Raw genomic sequence first — 14,725 nt, 5'->3', positions numbered from 1 at the left:
TCTGGAATGAAAGAAATGCAAACTTAAAATATTGAAAGGTTTTCAATCAATCTAATCTGCCTAATCAACCTTCAAAAATACTCTATCAACTTACACTCCACTCACAGTGAAACATTTATTGGGTTTCTATTATGTGCCTGGTATCATGCTGGAGGTTGACAGTATGGATTTACATTTTAGACAATACCAAAATATGCTTGAGAGAGATAAGAGTGGAGCTCAGGTATAACATTTCCTCACAGTATCAGGCATAGGGATCGGTACCTGTTAGAAAAACTATGAATCCTGCCACAAGTGGAACAGCAAAGAACAGCATGTCCTACAGTAGGTCTGAAGGTATAATAGCATACTAAATTCCATTGTTATTTATAATAACAAATGTTTTTTGTTAGTTTTACTTTTCAGTTTCTAGTTTCTGAAAGTATCTTACATACACTGTTAGTAATCTTCACAACCATCTGAGCTGGGTAAACTGAGTCAGGAAGGTCAGAATTATTGAATGAATGAATGAATGAATGAGTAAAAAGATCACTAGCTTTAACGTATCTGGGACAGTCAATAGTCTAACCAAGTTTCAATCCACAAACATTTATTTACAATTCTGAAAACTTCCACATACTTACAAATGGGACAACAGTAGTCAATTACTACTTGGATAAAGAAAAGATACAAGTTAGCACAACCTAGTTTACAAACTTACAATTAGGCACATTCAATTTGGTGCTAAGTCATAAAATATTCTTTTGCAATTTATGAAAAATATCCAATGGGCATGTAATGGCCAAAAAGTACAAATGATACAAATATCTATAGACATGACAACGTATAAATTGTGACATAAATCTATCGGAAACTAGAAAATCTATGTTGGTCTTATAGTTCCAGCTTGCTAAAAGATACAGGCTTTGGGTGGGAACACAAAAAAGTCCAGACCTGGCCATAACGGGGTTTCCAGAAAGTATGCGAACTAGCAAAGAGTAGGCCTCTGGATGGGAGTGGGTCCAACATGAGATGAAACAATGCCTTAATGGGTATGTAGTATGCTGGGACGGAAAATCTAGGAGCAAGGGATATTTGGAGAATCAGACAGCGAAGTATTTGACACTAACAAAATCTACCAGTATCCCATAGGGCCTCAGGTACCATGCAAGGGTTTGAGGGATTCCAGTATTTAATTAAATCAAAATGTGACAATGGGAGGAATTAAGGACAGCCTCGGGGTAGACGAACTGGGGATGTTACACCAAGACATGTCTCAGTCAACCTGATGGGTTCAAAATGCTGGGACAAGACAATACCCTAACTGTAAGAATAAAGGTTTCGGTCAGGGTAGGGCCTCATGTTCCTAACTGCTGAAATAGAGCTCTTTAGTTTCTTCCTCCTACATGGAAGATTCTTTTAGAGGTTAAGATGATGCTGAGCCTGCAAGCTAAAGTTAAATGGCTGGAACTAGGGAGAGAAAATAAGTTACATAGGCTCAGAACCAGGAAAAGCCTAACTAAGGGTTTGCCTAACTAAACAGAATTGAAAGTTGGAACTGCATAGTTTAATAGGTAAACATTTTACTGATACCAAAATGTGTCTTACCACACTCCCCCCAATCTCACACCGCCCACCCTAACCTGCAGTGGCTACGGGTCCCTTGATTTCCATGGAAATATAGAGAAAAGAGACACTGATCTGGCTTGCAGGTATTTAGTAAGTTGTTAGCCTCACATCACATACTAGTATCACGTAAGTAGGCCATCTGAAGTAGGAAGCTTAGGGGAAAAACCTTGAAAAACACTTAAAAGCTTAAGCCACATCTCTATACTAACAACACCTTTCACCGTTTCTTCTCAGATAAGCATCATCCCCATCAGTGAAAAAACTCGTATCTCATAATAGGAAAAACAGGCCTAAAAATTAAATGTGTGTCTTTGGAGGTCCCATCTATGGGACATCTTCCTGGTACTAGAAAAGTCCCCAGAAAGATCAATCTTTGCACCCCTCCCTGAAAGCTTACCACCAAGGAAAATGACTAGATCCATAGATTTCCTCCCTCAAACCAGCTTACCTCACGTATAAATCATTAGCAACTCGGCCCTTACTCACATTATCACAGTCACAAGAGTGGTTAGGGAGCAAAGCACTAACCACGGGAACTGAAACAGAGGCAACCCAGGCCAAGTTGGGCTGATGGCAGATGTCTGCTCCTTACTCAAAGGTACATAATGTGACTCACTGCAATGCCTTTTTCACAGACCCCCTTTAAAGTTTCTCCACAAAATCCAACAGGTCAAGTTCGTTCATGATGCTTCAAGATAAACAATCGTCAAGAGAAAAACATGCAGTATGTCTTACAATGTTGGAGTCCTTAAAAATATGACAAGGAAATAACCATGTAGACAAAACCAGAGCATTTCAAAAAATCTGTATTCTACAAACATACCAGTGAATGCTATTAATAAGGTAATATGACATAAAACAAAATGAGAACTATATGTAAGACTGTTCCCTTTAGTGTACAGAATTCATGGCAATTGCTGCACTATCGAGCTACTTATATCTATGACTGTCTGTTCTGGTAATACAAAATGAGGCCAAAGTGTGTCAACTTGTTTCCCACAGAAACCACAAAATCTACATGAATCTCTTTACTCCTGTGCCCTTTCACCTTATCTGCTCCCAGTTCTCCACGAAATGTCCTCTTCCTTCTCTAATTATTCTCCTCTTCATTTTGCTAGGCCTTGCACCCAAGCATGCAAGACAGAGAATCCTAGAGGTCCAAGATTCTAGAGTGGCTGTTTGCAAGGGGCAGGAGATTAAAGTTAACTGCCACACTGTATATACTTCTGTGCAAAGAAAAAGGGACAGTATTCAGAATGTCTCTCACGTATAAAAGAGCTGGATGGCAGGATACCTGTGTGGCCCAAGGAACCAGAGGTAGCAAATTATGGGGAAAACGATTGCAACCAAAGGCTGGAAGAGGAAAGGTTTGCAACCAGCTCTGTCTCCTAGCTCTCTGGTATCTGCGTCCAACGGGCAGAGTCTATTTTGTGAAGCATCAAGCACTGAAAAGAAGACTCCTGCTGCTGCAAGTTGACAGGAAGTAACATCCATGAGGGTAAGAATGGCAAGATCAAGGCTTGTCCTAGAAACAATGCCCATAATAGAAAAAAAAAAAAAAGTAAGCAGAAGAGAAATGTAAGTCGCAAGTCCAACCCCTGGCCCAGCCTGGCCCAGCCCAAGGAAGGTAGGAGTCAAGGAGACGAAACTAAGAGAAGAGCCTTGGACCACAACACTCTCCACAAGGTACACTCAACAAACTTCACCCTACGCTTTAACCAAGTTACAAAAAGAGCTTCTTAATCCCTCCTTTGGCTCCTTAAAAGCTGCTATAAGTTCACTAATTAGACAGATACGATTTCAGAACAACTGTAATAGTTCAAACTAGATGGCTCTTGCCTTCCTAAGGATATTAATTACATAAGATATATATAGCTCTAAGTATACGATACATAAAATATAATACTGTGTAGGATACAGGTAACTGTTAGTAAATTATATTAATGAACGTCTGTAAGAAATGTTGCAATGATTTCCCTAATGTAAGAGCCTGGGGGAGGTAAATCTGTCTTCTAGGATTTCCTCCCCAGAGCTCAGAAATTTAGGTGTTGTTTTAGCTCTCCTACACTCTCTCCACCCAACCCCGCCCTCCTGTTGGGGATCGGACCTCCCTATTGGCTATCTCATACCTTGAAACTGCCTGCTTTGTGACATCATTCTCCTATATCATATAAGTGATCAGTGAGCGGGAACCAGTGACCTTTGTACTGGACACATGCGCCGTTCAGCTGCAGCCACTCAGACATCCTCTGCTGTTGCCTCCTCATCCTTTGTATCTGCAGTTGATGTTTTCTCTTCTTCTCTGACCATGTCAGGTAAGAAAAGAAACTTTTTAAAGTTTTTCGTTAGATTTATTTTGCCCCTAAATTTACTAGTAGATTCAAAATAGCATGGAATAATGAGGGAACGTATTGAACTAGAAGTCTGGAGACCTAATTTCAGTTTTGACTTTGGCATTTACTATCTGTGTGACTCTGGACAAATCATTGACTGTCTCACAAAGCCTGATTTTTTCCTTACCTGCTACGTTAGGATACTACATTGGTTGATCACTCTGATCCCTGTCTTTTCTAATATTGAGCCTTAAAGGGTACCCATGTAGAAAATGAAATCGGAGACTTCTCAAGAGTGTTTCAACAGAAACACAGAAAAGCCAGGTGGCATAGAAAACTAGCAATATATAGTAAGATGTTTCATCTCTAATGGTCTCCCTCCACTAGTATTTCGACTAGTTGAAAAGAGAAAATAGGGAGAGAGGATGGAGAGTACTGGGCTATATAGGGAGGCACAGAGTGAAACGTAAGGAAGTTTAGGATTGTTTTCATCAGCACAGGCCAACAGGAACCAAGACATAGGAAAAAATATAAGAACGAAGAGGGGAAGCATAGAGGAGCTCTCAAGAAAAACGTAGTTTGCAATGGAATGTTGATGGGAACCAAAGATTTTAAATTAAAGCACAAACAGCATAGAGTGAATTCTGCTCAGAGCAGGGCAAAACAAAGTTCATTGTAGCAAATCCTTATTTTAACAGACTAAGAGGAAAGTAAGGACAGAAGAGGGTATCACCAGGAAAGGCAGCTTACCAGAAAAGTCATACTCAGTGTTTTTTTTTGCTTTTATTGCCTCTCTGAATACAGTTGGCACTTGACAGTCTTGAATGTAAACATTTTAGAAATATGTCCTAGAAATCATGCTTCCTATATACAAGAAACCAAAGTGCTTATCTAGGGGTCTGCTTTTCAATGTTTTATTCTTCCTAATTTTTAAACTATGTAGACGTTTTACCAATTAAACACTTTAAATGATATCTTCGAGTTTGAATCAGAAGGACTATTTCCTTTGTGTGATATGTAGCTTCTAAGGCAAGGTTGCTTTTCATCTTTACAGTTCTTTCCTTCCTAACACAGAGAGCACATTGATCAACAGCCATCGTTCGTTTTTAGATCTTAGCTACCTAAGAAGAAAAAGAAACAGTCAAGCCCCACATCTGTAATTCCACATTGAGGGAATTCGCTGGCGGTCCAGTGGTTAGGACTCGGTGCTTTCACTGCCAGGGCCACGCGGCGCGACAAAAAAAAAAAAAAAAAAAAAAAAAAAATCCACATTTATCTAGAACAATATTGCGGAGTCCTTTCGATATTCTTACATTTGAAAATCTTTTTTAACTGGATTCTAGTGATGATGGTTTTTTTAGGTTTGGGGATGTCATCTTCTTGGATGTTGAAGATGATTATAATCTAAGTTCTAGGATAAATACAAAAACCTTCTTGATACTTTTTAAGCTTCCTTTCTGCTTATTATATATTTCTATTCTTTGAAACATATATTTCTACCAGGCTGAATACCTGTTACTTGCTGGGTAAAAATATGAATGAGCACAATAATGAAATTCTTTTACACTTATTATTTTGCTGTCTGCTTTGTACCAGTTTTCATTGAAATACTTGTCTGCATATATTGTGGCTACCTATACATTCACATTGATTGAATTTTGTTGCTCTTTAGGCATTTTTACTGATATATCTTCTCTGTCTGTATGTATTGGCTAGGAATTCATTCAAAATCACCTTCTATCGTGTTTTTGGGTTAACAGTATTCACTAAAATACAGTGGGCAAAATTCACTTTCATAACATTGCATGTATGGTACAGAATGTCATTTGTTAGTAAACTCATTATGCTCTGATACTTGCCACATACCCCAGTTTTCATAACTATGTATTTATTTTTCGTTATGTAATATGTTTTTCATGAATTTTCTTTGTCTTTCTAGAACTTATTGTATCTTCCTCCATATAAATCATACACAATATACCAGTTTATTCATGGATTAATTATTACTGCTATTATTATTGGTGGTGGTGTTATCACCACTTTACAGATGAGTAATCTGAAGTAATCAGATAACATTTTTCTTTCCAAAAGCACTTAAGAAATTCACTTTCGGGTAATCATTTTGAGGTAGGATGAGAAACCAGGCTTGAAGAGGGTAAAAATGACTCTTTAAATTTACCAGTTGGACTGAGCTATATGTGAACTCTAGGTAATAGCGTGGGAACTGCACAAGCAAAGTGAGACACTGAAGATCACAATGGTAATAGCTGTACTGTTTTCTAACGGACAAAAAAAACTGCCTATAGTGTAAGTTCTATTTCTCCTGCTTTCTGGCAGTATCGTGCTCAGAGTAGCGTCCTGGCAAGGAAGTCAGGATACTTAGGTTCTGAAACCTGGTAAGGATGCTAACATAATGAGAGAACTTGAACAAGTCAACCCGACCTCTCTGAGCCTCAGTTTCCTTCCTCATGAAATGAGACTGTGAAAATAGAAGTTCTCTAAGGACCTCCTAGTTCTAAAATGCTTCCAGTCTAGGAAACAGCATAGAAGTCAATACTAGTGCAGGCTGAAGGGAAAGATAGGGCAGGGAGAAGGTTGCTTCCAGCCTAGAGAACAATGTCTGAGCCATACCACTTGGGTCTTCTGCCCATCTGTGCCCAACATGGCAGCACAGGCAGTTAATACAGAAGAGTGTAAAACTGCTCAGTCCTTACAACCATCATAACGGTCTGATTTTTGGTTTCTCAGTAAGTATTGACATTAGAGGTGTCCTGATAGCAAGAACCTTAAGATAATGCTGTTCCTCAAACATAGTGAGAATTTATCAATCTCCCTGATGTTTTCATTACCCTCTTGTTCTTACAGAAAATTTCCAAAATCCATTTCTACTTGGAACTCTAAATTCTCCGCAGCACTCTCTTCCTGTGGTGAGCAATGCAACCTCCCTGACAGGAAGTGCCTGCAACTTCTCCAGAGTCTCTGCTCCTGCCGTCGGTTCGGCATCAGCTACCGGTAGGTACCTCCTTCCAGACACAGACACACGTGTAGTGCCTACCTTCACCAACAGTCTAGCATAACTACGTTATCTGGAGTTACTGACCAGAGCCAGATCTCCACTTCAGCTGCTTCCTATCCAGGTGTTCTTGACTGGGACATCACAGGAAGCACTGAAAAGAATTCTTCTTCACTTGGAGACTTTACTCTGGCCGTCACTGACCAGCACACAGCTGCTTCCTCCATGTTTATGGCAGCCCAGTATGATAAAACTGCAGACCCCAATAACATGGTCCCTCTATATCCAAAGGTCCCAACGTGATCAGAGCCAAAGACAACAGAGCCATTAAGGTGAATCAGGTGCGGGAAAAGCCAAGTGTCATAAAGGCTCCCTCTGATCAACCCAGAAAGAACAAACATAAAGCTTCTGAGCCTATCAATGCTGCTCCCAAGGCCAAAATCCAGCCAAAGAATCCAGAGTGCCTGATAGCGGGAGAAGTGGCTCTATGCAATGCTGCAGTCAGTGACAGGGCTCCTGTGAACACGGCCAAGGGTTCTAAAGGCAAACCTCAGAAAGCTGCATCCAGGAAGATCAGCAAAACGAAGAGCCACGGGCAGGAAAAGACCAAAAGGACCAGAGGAAGAAAGAAGGCTGAAGAGAATAAGCAGTCAGGGAGCAAAGTCAAGGCAGGAGAGAAGCCAACAATTCCCCAGACGAAGCGAAAGGAACACCAAACTGAGCCTATCCAAGAGAGCTTTAAAAAGCCTCGAACCGCCCTACACGTGCGCATGCTGGAGGCTGTGTGGGTTTTTCATGCACTGGGGGAGAAGAATGATAAGAGAACTGGGCTCTCCTCCTGTCGGGTCTTGGGAAATTCAAGCAACCCTAAAGACCCCCAGCCACCCCCAGCTATCCAGCCATGGCGGAATACCCCACGTGAGGGTAAGGGCCCTGAGAAAACTCAAGGCGAAGCCCAGAAACCAGACAGCAGTGCTGAAAAAGAGTGTCCCTCTCCATCCCAGTATGAGCTGCTGCCTCCTGGGAAGGTCAAGTTGATACCTCTGCCTTTTTCTGCCTGGGACAAGCCTCAAGCTCGACCTGCTCCTCGGAGGCCACAGTCTCCGGCCTCACATCGGCCTGCTGTTGCTGACCGTGCCCACGCTGCTCCTACTAACTCAGCTCAACCTGCTGCAGTCAGTTCTTCCCAGCCAGCTCCTGCCTCTTTGCCAGGTCCTGCCAAACCAGCTCAGCCAACTGTGACCAACCCAACCCAACTGGGTTGGACCGACCATACCCAGCCTAGTGTCCCTCCGTCTGCTGCTCCTAGGCCTGCACCCTACAAAACTTCATCATGCACTTCTCTCCAGCGGGAGCCTGTTCCCCCTGCTGCGACTAAGCACCAGTCCCCAGCCAAGCTCCAAACCCCATTTCTACTCCAAGACTTCAGCAAGAAACCAGTTCCATGGAGGGAACCCAATGTTCCTGAGCCAGTAACGTCAAAGCCCATCGAACTACAGCAGAGGCCCGAGCGGGAGGCCATGAAGAGGCGGGCCCAACAACAACGTGAGAATGCTGCCAAATACACCTCTTTGGGGAAAGTGCAATTTTTCATTGAGAGGCAAAAAGAAATGGAAATTGCTGACTACTACGGATATGTAAAGTAACAGCTGCTAGGATTGTTGGTGCCACCTTGGGGACCAGCTCTTCTTCCATATATAGATAAGACAGGCATAAATTTATTTATATTGGTATATTTTAAAACAATAAAACTGAATAAAAAAATGTAATAGAATTAATAGATGAGTAATAAACCTTTTGAATTCTGAGATGCTGCTAACTGCGGCGTGTTTTTTTGTTTTGTTTTGTTTTGTTTTTGATGGGGTTGGAATCAAAGTCTGCATGAGAAAGGAAGGATGGGAGAATGAAGGAAAGGGGTAAAAACTGAGGAAAGAGGAAGGAACTTGGCCCAGGGCTAGGAAGGCCAAAAGAGATTTATGGATTTATGAAAGGAAGCAGGAGTGAGGATGAAATGGCAGAAGTAAAAAGCAGGGTCAGAGGTCAGGGTTGAAAGAACCAAATTTGAGTAGAGCTGAAGATGACAGAAGGTGACTCTAGGTTTACTAGGAGAAATAGAAAAAGTCTCTTGGGGAGGTTGGCCTTAAGTCTCACAACCACCAGATAGGTATTTAAGAAAACAAGAGGTTCAGGACACATCTCTGAAAGGTTTGAGTTGCCTTATCCAGGCGTGATTATAGTGGGGGGATAGGGAAATCTACCAGAGAGGTGGCTAGGGCTCAGAGTTATCCTAGGGGCAGCTGACGACAGGGGCAGAGCCAAGGGAGCTGCTGCATCAGGAGGCCCACGAATAGGGCCTGGTATGTAAATCACCGTGTACTCAACACCTGAGCACCAGGGCAGCTAAGGCACTATTCAGTTAATCCTGGCAACGACAGGCAAGGCCAGTATTCCTGTGCCACTTCACTTAGAGAGGTGAATATAATCATCAAAATCTAGACGGGACAAATTACCTGGTTTCTTTAAAAATAAAATTCAAGGAGGATAAAAAAAAGTGAGAGACATGGAGGGAGAACCTAGAGATTAAATAAGACTTCAGAGACCTAACCATCAACGGCAAAGTGTGGACCTTATTTGGATCTAACTCAAAATTCTTAAAAACAATTTTTTATGACATTTAGGAGACAACTGCAAATTTGAGCACTCACTGGGTATTTACTATTAAAAAATGATATTAAGGAATAAAAGTCCTATATTTTAAAGATACGTACCAAAAATATATAGCTGGGGCTTCCCTGGTGGCGCAGTGGTTGAGAATCTGCCTGCCAATGCAGGGGACACGGGTTGGAGACCTGGTCTGGGAAGATCCCACATGCCGCGGAGCAACTAGGCCCGCGAGCCACAACTAGTGAGCCTGCGCGTCTAGAGCCTGTGCTCCACAACAAGAGAGGCCGCGATAGTGAGAGGCCCGCGCACCGCGATGAAGAGTGGCCCCAGCTTGCCGCCACTAGAGAAAGCCCTCGTACATAGACGATGATCCAACACAGAAAAAAAATTAATTAATTAAAAAAATATATATAGGTGTAATTACATGTTCTCTCGGAGCTGCTTCAAGATAATGTGGAATGGGGTGAAACAGGTGGGGGTATAGATAAAACATGACAGCCATCAGTTGGTAAATATTAAAGCTGGATGAGTTCATGGGTATACAAGGAACACTCACAGTATTTTTATACTTTTGTACATGTTTAAAATTTGTGATAATCGTTTAAAGACAAGACGACACTGCAGAAAACAGTTTGGCAGTTTCTCAAAGATTAAACGTAGAGCTACCGTATGATCCAACAACTCTGCTACTACCTACACTGCACATCTAAAAGAACTGAAAGCAGGGATTTGAGCAAATATTTGTACACCAACGATCACAGCAGCATGATTCACAATAGCTACAAGGTGGAAACAACCCAAGTGTCAATCACCCGATGAATAACAAAATATGGTATATACACACAGTGGGATTCATTAAGCCAAAAAAGGAATGGCATTTCATTACATGCTATAACACGGATGAACCTTGAAAACACTAGGTTTAGTGAAATAAGCCAGCCATAGAAGGATAAATATAGTAGATTCCACTTACACGTGGTACCTAGGATAGGCAAATTCATAGAGACAGAAAATAGAATAGAGGTTTCTAAGGGCCGGTGGGAGGGATAATGGGGTTGTTACTGTTTGATGGTTACAGAGTTTTTGTTGAGGATGATGGAAAGGTTTTGGTTATAGACAGTGGTGATAGTTACACAACACTGTGACTGTAGTTAGTGCCACTGAACTGCATATTTATAAATGGTTAAAATAAATATGATTTATGTATATTTTACTACAATGAAAAAAAGAGGAACAACTGAGTTGAAATTTCAATTCTTCCTTGTCCGAGAGTCAGTTTCATCGTCCGTAAAATTAGTAATTGTAGTTGTCTACCCTCTGAGCTTAGTGCAGAGTAAGCACTCAGTAGGAGGTATCAGTACTACTTCCACTTCAACAGCAAAGGATTGCTGTGAAGATTCACAAAGTCAATGGATATGAAAGAACTTTCTAAATGGCAAACCGCTGTACAAATATTAACAAACATTAGGTGTTACTGTCTCCCAAGGCCATGGAACAGGTCAGAAGAAGGGTAATTCTTTTGCACTGGTATGTCCTACATGGGCCAAGAGAATATATGGGTTTCTGTACTATATCAGAAGGTATTAGGAAAAGAAAGCATAAAACTTAGAGAACAACTGTCTTTTACCCCGATGCTTAAACATGCTCAGGCAACTGCTTAACATAAATGCCAAAGACATAACGGACATACCTTGCTTTCCTTTTAGGCTACTACTACTCTTACTAAAAATTTACTGCATTTTCAACATACAGAACATGGAAGCTTATAGCACTTCTTAAGCATATCTAGAGCCTACTGCCAAATATTACAGTTCAATTCATATCTTTAATCTCATTTTGAAACAGCAATTACAAATGTGTATTTAAGGAAACCACTAGCTTCCCTTTTGGAACCCATGAAAGAAGGCCAGGATTCACCTTAGCATAAGATGATAACTACTGAACTACTATGAATTATCAGAGTATCAGAAAGAAGGTCATTTTCAATTACGGGTTCCATTTACCTCTGGCTTATAATAGCGGCGAGTCAATGATCAGCCCAAGTTCTTCGTTGTGTTCTTGGAGTTTGTTAAAAAAGATCCAAGGGGGAGAAACATTCTTCTGGAGCAAGATTCTTGTCAAATCTCTGTCAGAAAGAATAAAATAGAAAGAACATGCATTTAAAATCCTTTATTATATTATCCATTTATTCAAACCCTGTGATGCTAACATATGAGATTCAAAGTAAAGTCTCTTTCTCTGGAGTTTACAAGTGGTATTACGATCCTTTCTTCCGGAGAGATTAGACGGCAGAAAATAAGCTCACTCCTATATAGTTATTTCTATCTTTGTTTATTTCACGTTGGTCTCCTAACCTGACTGTAAACTCCCAGAAAGCAGGGACCACATCAATTTTGCCTACTGCTGTATTGCCAGCTCCAAGCAGTTTTTTGCATTCATGGTACAAGTAACTGACTATTTCTTTATTTCTAGTATAGTCATCCTCAAACATTTACATACTGAGATACATATTACTTTCTTATAAATTACGTTATTCTTTATTTAGAGTTAGGGCATTCCATTGGTTTTTTTTAATTAATTAAGTAGAAAAGTAGGTTGTATTTATCTATGAATTCCATTTCTGGATAGCAAAAGAGGTAGTAGAAATTATTTGCTATAAAAAGGGAAAATGGAGTACGACGGGGTTGAGAGCCAGGGCTCTATACGGTGAATTCAGATTTCTCGAAGAATATGGTATTAACTTTTGCTTACCTTTTTTAAAGGAACTTTGACAGCAATGAAACGCGTCCCAGGCATCCGCTGTTCAACTGGGAGATAGTCTTCCCACCTGTTAATATATTTTTTGTTAGGCAAATTTTATGTTAGGCTGTCTCCCTGCATAGGATGAATGCGCCTTGAAAATGGAAATCATATCCCTCTATGGTAGGTCCCTCTTCTTTCTGCTTTGCATTTTGCTGCTCCACTTATTCAACCCCACCTAGTAATAACCTATACTTCCCTTGTTCCTGTTCTCCCATCTTGAAAACAGATAAAAGGCAACAAAACAATGCAACGGTCTCAACAAATCAGGGATATCTAAAACCAGAGATGGCCAGAACTTCTGTATCCCTGATAGAACCTAGCCCACTGTTGACTACTAAGGTATCATATCATTAATACATGCGTGTTCACTGAAATAGTTTACACTCAATTCTTCCACTTCATAATTTACTTTTAGTCCTCATACAAAACCTGAAAATAAAATTCCTTAATGCTAGGAATCACAGTGAAAAATAATATCTGAACTGACTTCTGTAAGATGAGTTAGAACTAAGGTTAATTCAGTGTATCTGAAGCACAGAAAGTGAGGGCAATAGTGGCACAAGATGGGGCTAGAGAAGCAGAGAGGATTCTAGACCACGCAGAGTCTTAAAGGCCAACAGTTTGTTTTCTACTCTCAAAACAATGCTTTTGAGCGATGTCTATGAGCAATGTTCCAACCTGCTTTTAAGGTTTCTTGTGTGCAGAATGGATTGGAAGGAAACAAGAAATATGGACACTACTTAGGACCTAATTGCAGCACACAGGCAAGTTCAGTATTAGGATGTTGAGGAAGAGGTGATAGATTCAGAAGAAATTCAGGAGATAAACTGAAGCGGGCTTAATGGGGTATGAGATGGAGGAAAGGAAGGTCTTAGGGAATTAAAGCGTTTACTGCACACATGAGCAAAGTCTCACAATTAATCATCTGAACGTACAGAGGTAGATCTCTCAAATGACACCGGTTAGGAAGCAACAGTACGCCCTTTATCATGGCAAGAGACAACGCAAATCAACTGTCTCGATGGAAAATTCGGCAGTACCCGTGCGTTTCTTCACTCAAACTTAGTTCCAGGTCCTCTTACATTTTCTGTGCCAAAACAACACAGCTTGAGGAATTGAAGGGGATTCCACTTTGGTAATTAAGAAGTGTCCCCAACACTGACAGTCCCATCTTAAAAAGCAGTCCCTCTGCATTTTACCCGAGGAGCAATGGCCAGAGCCTCCCTTTTAAAACGATGGGGAGAAATCAGAACATCACACACTGTCCCTTTCAGCTACTGTGAACCTAACCGCGAGACGACCAATACCCCCTAGCACAGCGCGGACGGGTCAGCCCGCGGGGGCAACAGTCACAGGAGACAGCACAGGAGACGAAGCCCAGGCCCAGGGGCTCTGGGCTCCACCGGCAACGCCCAGGGGCCAAGGCGTATTACCTTTCCGGGATGTGCTTTCCGCCCTTCCTCCTGGCCGACGAACGTCCGGAAAAGCCGCGACGCCGACCCCGGCGCCCACGGGCATGATGCCACTGGCTCATGTGACCCCCAAGGTGCCGCCCACCCAACGCCAAGAGTGCCAAAGTCGCCAGCCCGGCTCCCCCGGTGCCACCACAAGGCCCCGAAACACAAGCGCCTAGGCACAAGCCCACGCAGCTCGCGCACCTCCTTCTCCTGCGCATGCGCCACCGCCCGCCCAGATGACGTCCACACGCCCAAACGCTTCATTCATAAACAGGAGTATGACGCCTGCAATTCCCTCCTTAGCCGGAAGATGGTAGCAGAGGTCCACTAGTTCGTGGTGTGTGCACCCTTCAGAACTCCAATCACATGGGACATGGAAAGCTGTCCCACTCTCCCAGTATCTTGTGTGGTTCTTTCAGATATTTCCCAAGTGCTTTACATTCACACTTATTGTATCTTGTATGTAAGTATTTCTACGTAATGGAGATCCTGTATTTTATACAAGAGCTGCATACCAGACATAGTCTACAATCTGTCTTGGATCGTGAGTTTCCCAGTCAATTTTTGCGTACATCCATCCCATTCTCTTTAATAGCTGCGTCACATTACATAATTTACACGGCCAGTCCGATATTGATGGACTTTTAGTTGTTTTCAGTTTGGGGGTATTTTGTTTGTTTGTTTGTTTGTTTTTGTCCTCTGTTATAGATAGGCTGCAATGTGAGCCTCTTTATACATGTGTATAGCTATATGTAAATTTCTAGACATAGAATTTCTGGAATGAAAGAGATGCAAACTTAAAATATTGAAAGGTTTTCAATCAATCTAATCTGCCTAATCAACCTTCA

The 14,725-nt window shown here is 41.5% G+C and overlaps 2 protein-coding genes across 2 annotated transcripts; one reads left to right on the top strand and one right to left on the bottom strand.

Annotated features, from left to right (window-relative positions):
• Positions 1-572: 572 nt before the first annotated feature.
• LOC125964184 (RNA/RNP complex-1-interacting phosphatase-like) lies at positions 573-14,110 on the bottom strand. The gene is made up of 4 exons (XM_049708846.1): positions 13,854-14,110; positions 12,370-12,445; positions 11,622-11,743; positions 573-2,355 (listed from the first exon to the last, which is right to left on the bottom strand). The coding sequence occupies exons 1-3, from the start codon at positions 14,093-14,095 to the stop codon at positions 11,687-11,689; spliced, it is 375 nt and encodes a 124-aa protein (XP_049564803.1). The 5' UTR covers positions 14,096-14,110; the 3' UTR covers positions 573-2,355; positions 11,622-11,686.
• On the top strand, positions 3,824-8,600 carry LOC101283401 (uncharacterized protein C2orf78-like). The gene is made up of 3 exons (XM_049709428.1): positions 3,824-3,923; positions 6,807-6,953; positions 7,246-8,600. Exons 1-3 carry the CDS (start codon positions 3,824-3,826, stop codon positions 8,598-8,600), a joined length of 1,602 nt encoding a protein of 533 aa, XP_049565385.1.
• Positions 14,111-14,725: the final 615 nt, after the last annotated feature.

This window comes from Orcinus orca, chromosome 4 (assembly GCF_937001465.1).
Source record: "Orcinus orca chromosome 4, mOrcOrc1.1, whole genome shotgun sequence".
Classification (NCBI taxonomy): Eukaryota; Metazoa; Chordata; class Mammalia; order Artiodactyla; family Delphinidae; genus Orcinus; species Orcinus orca.
The sequence above is the reverse complement of the archived record's forward strand: the minus strand, read 5'-3'. Positions and strand labels throughout refer to the sequence as shown.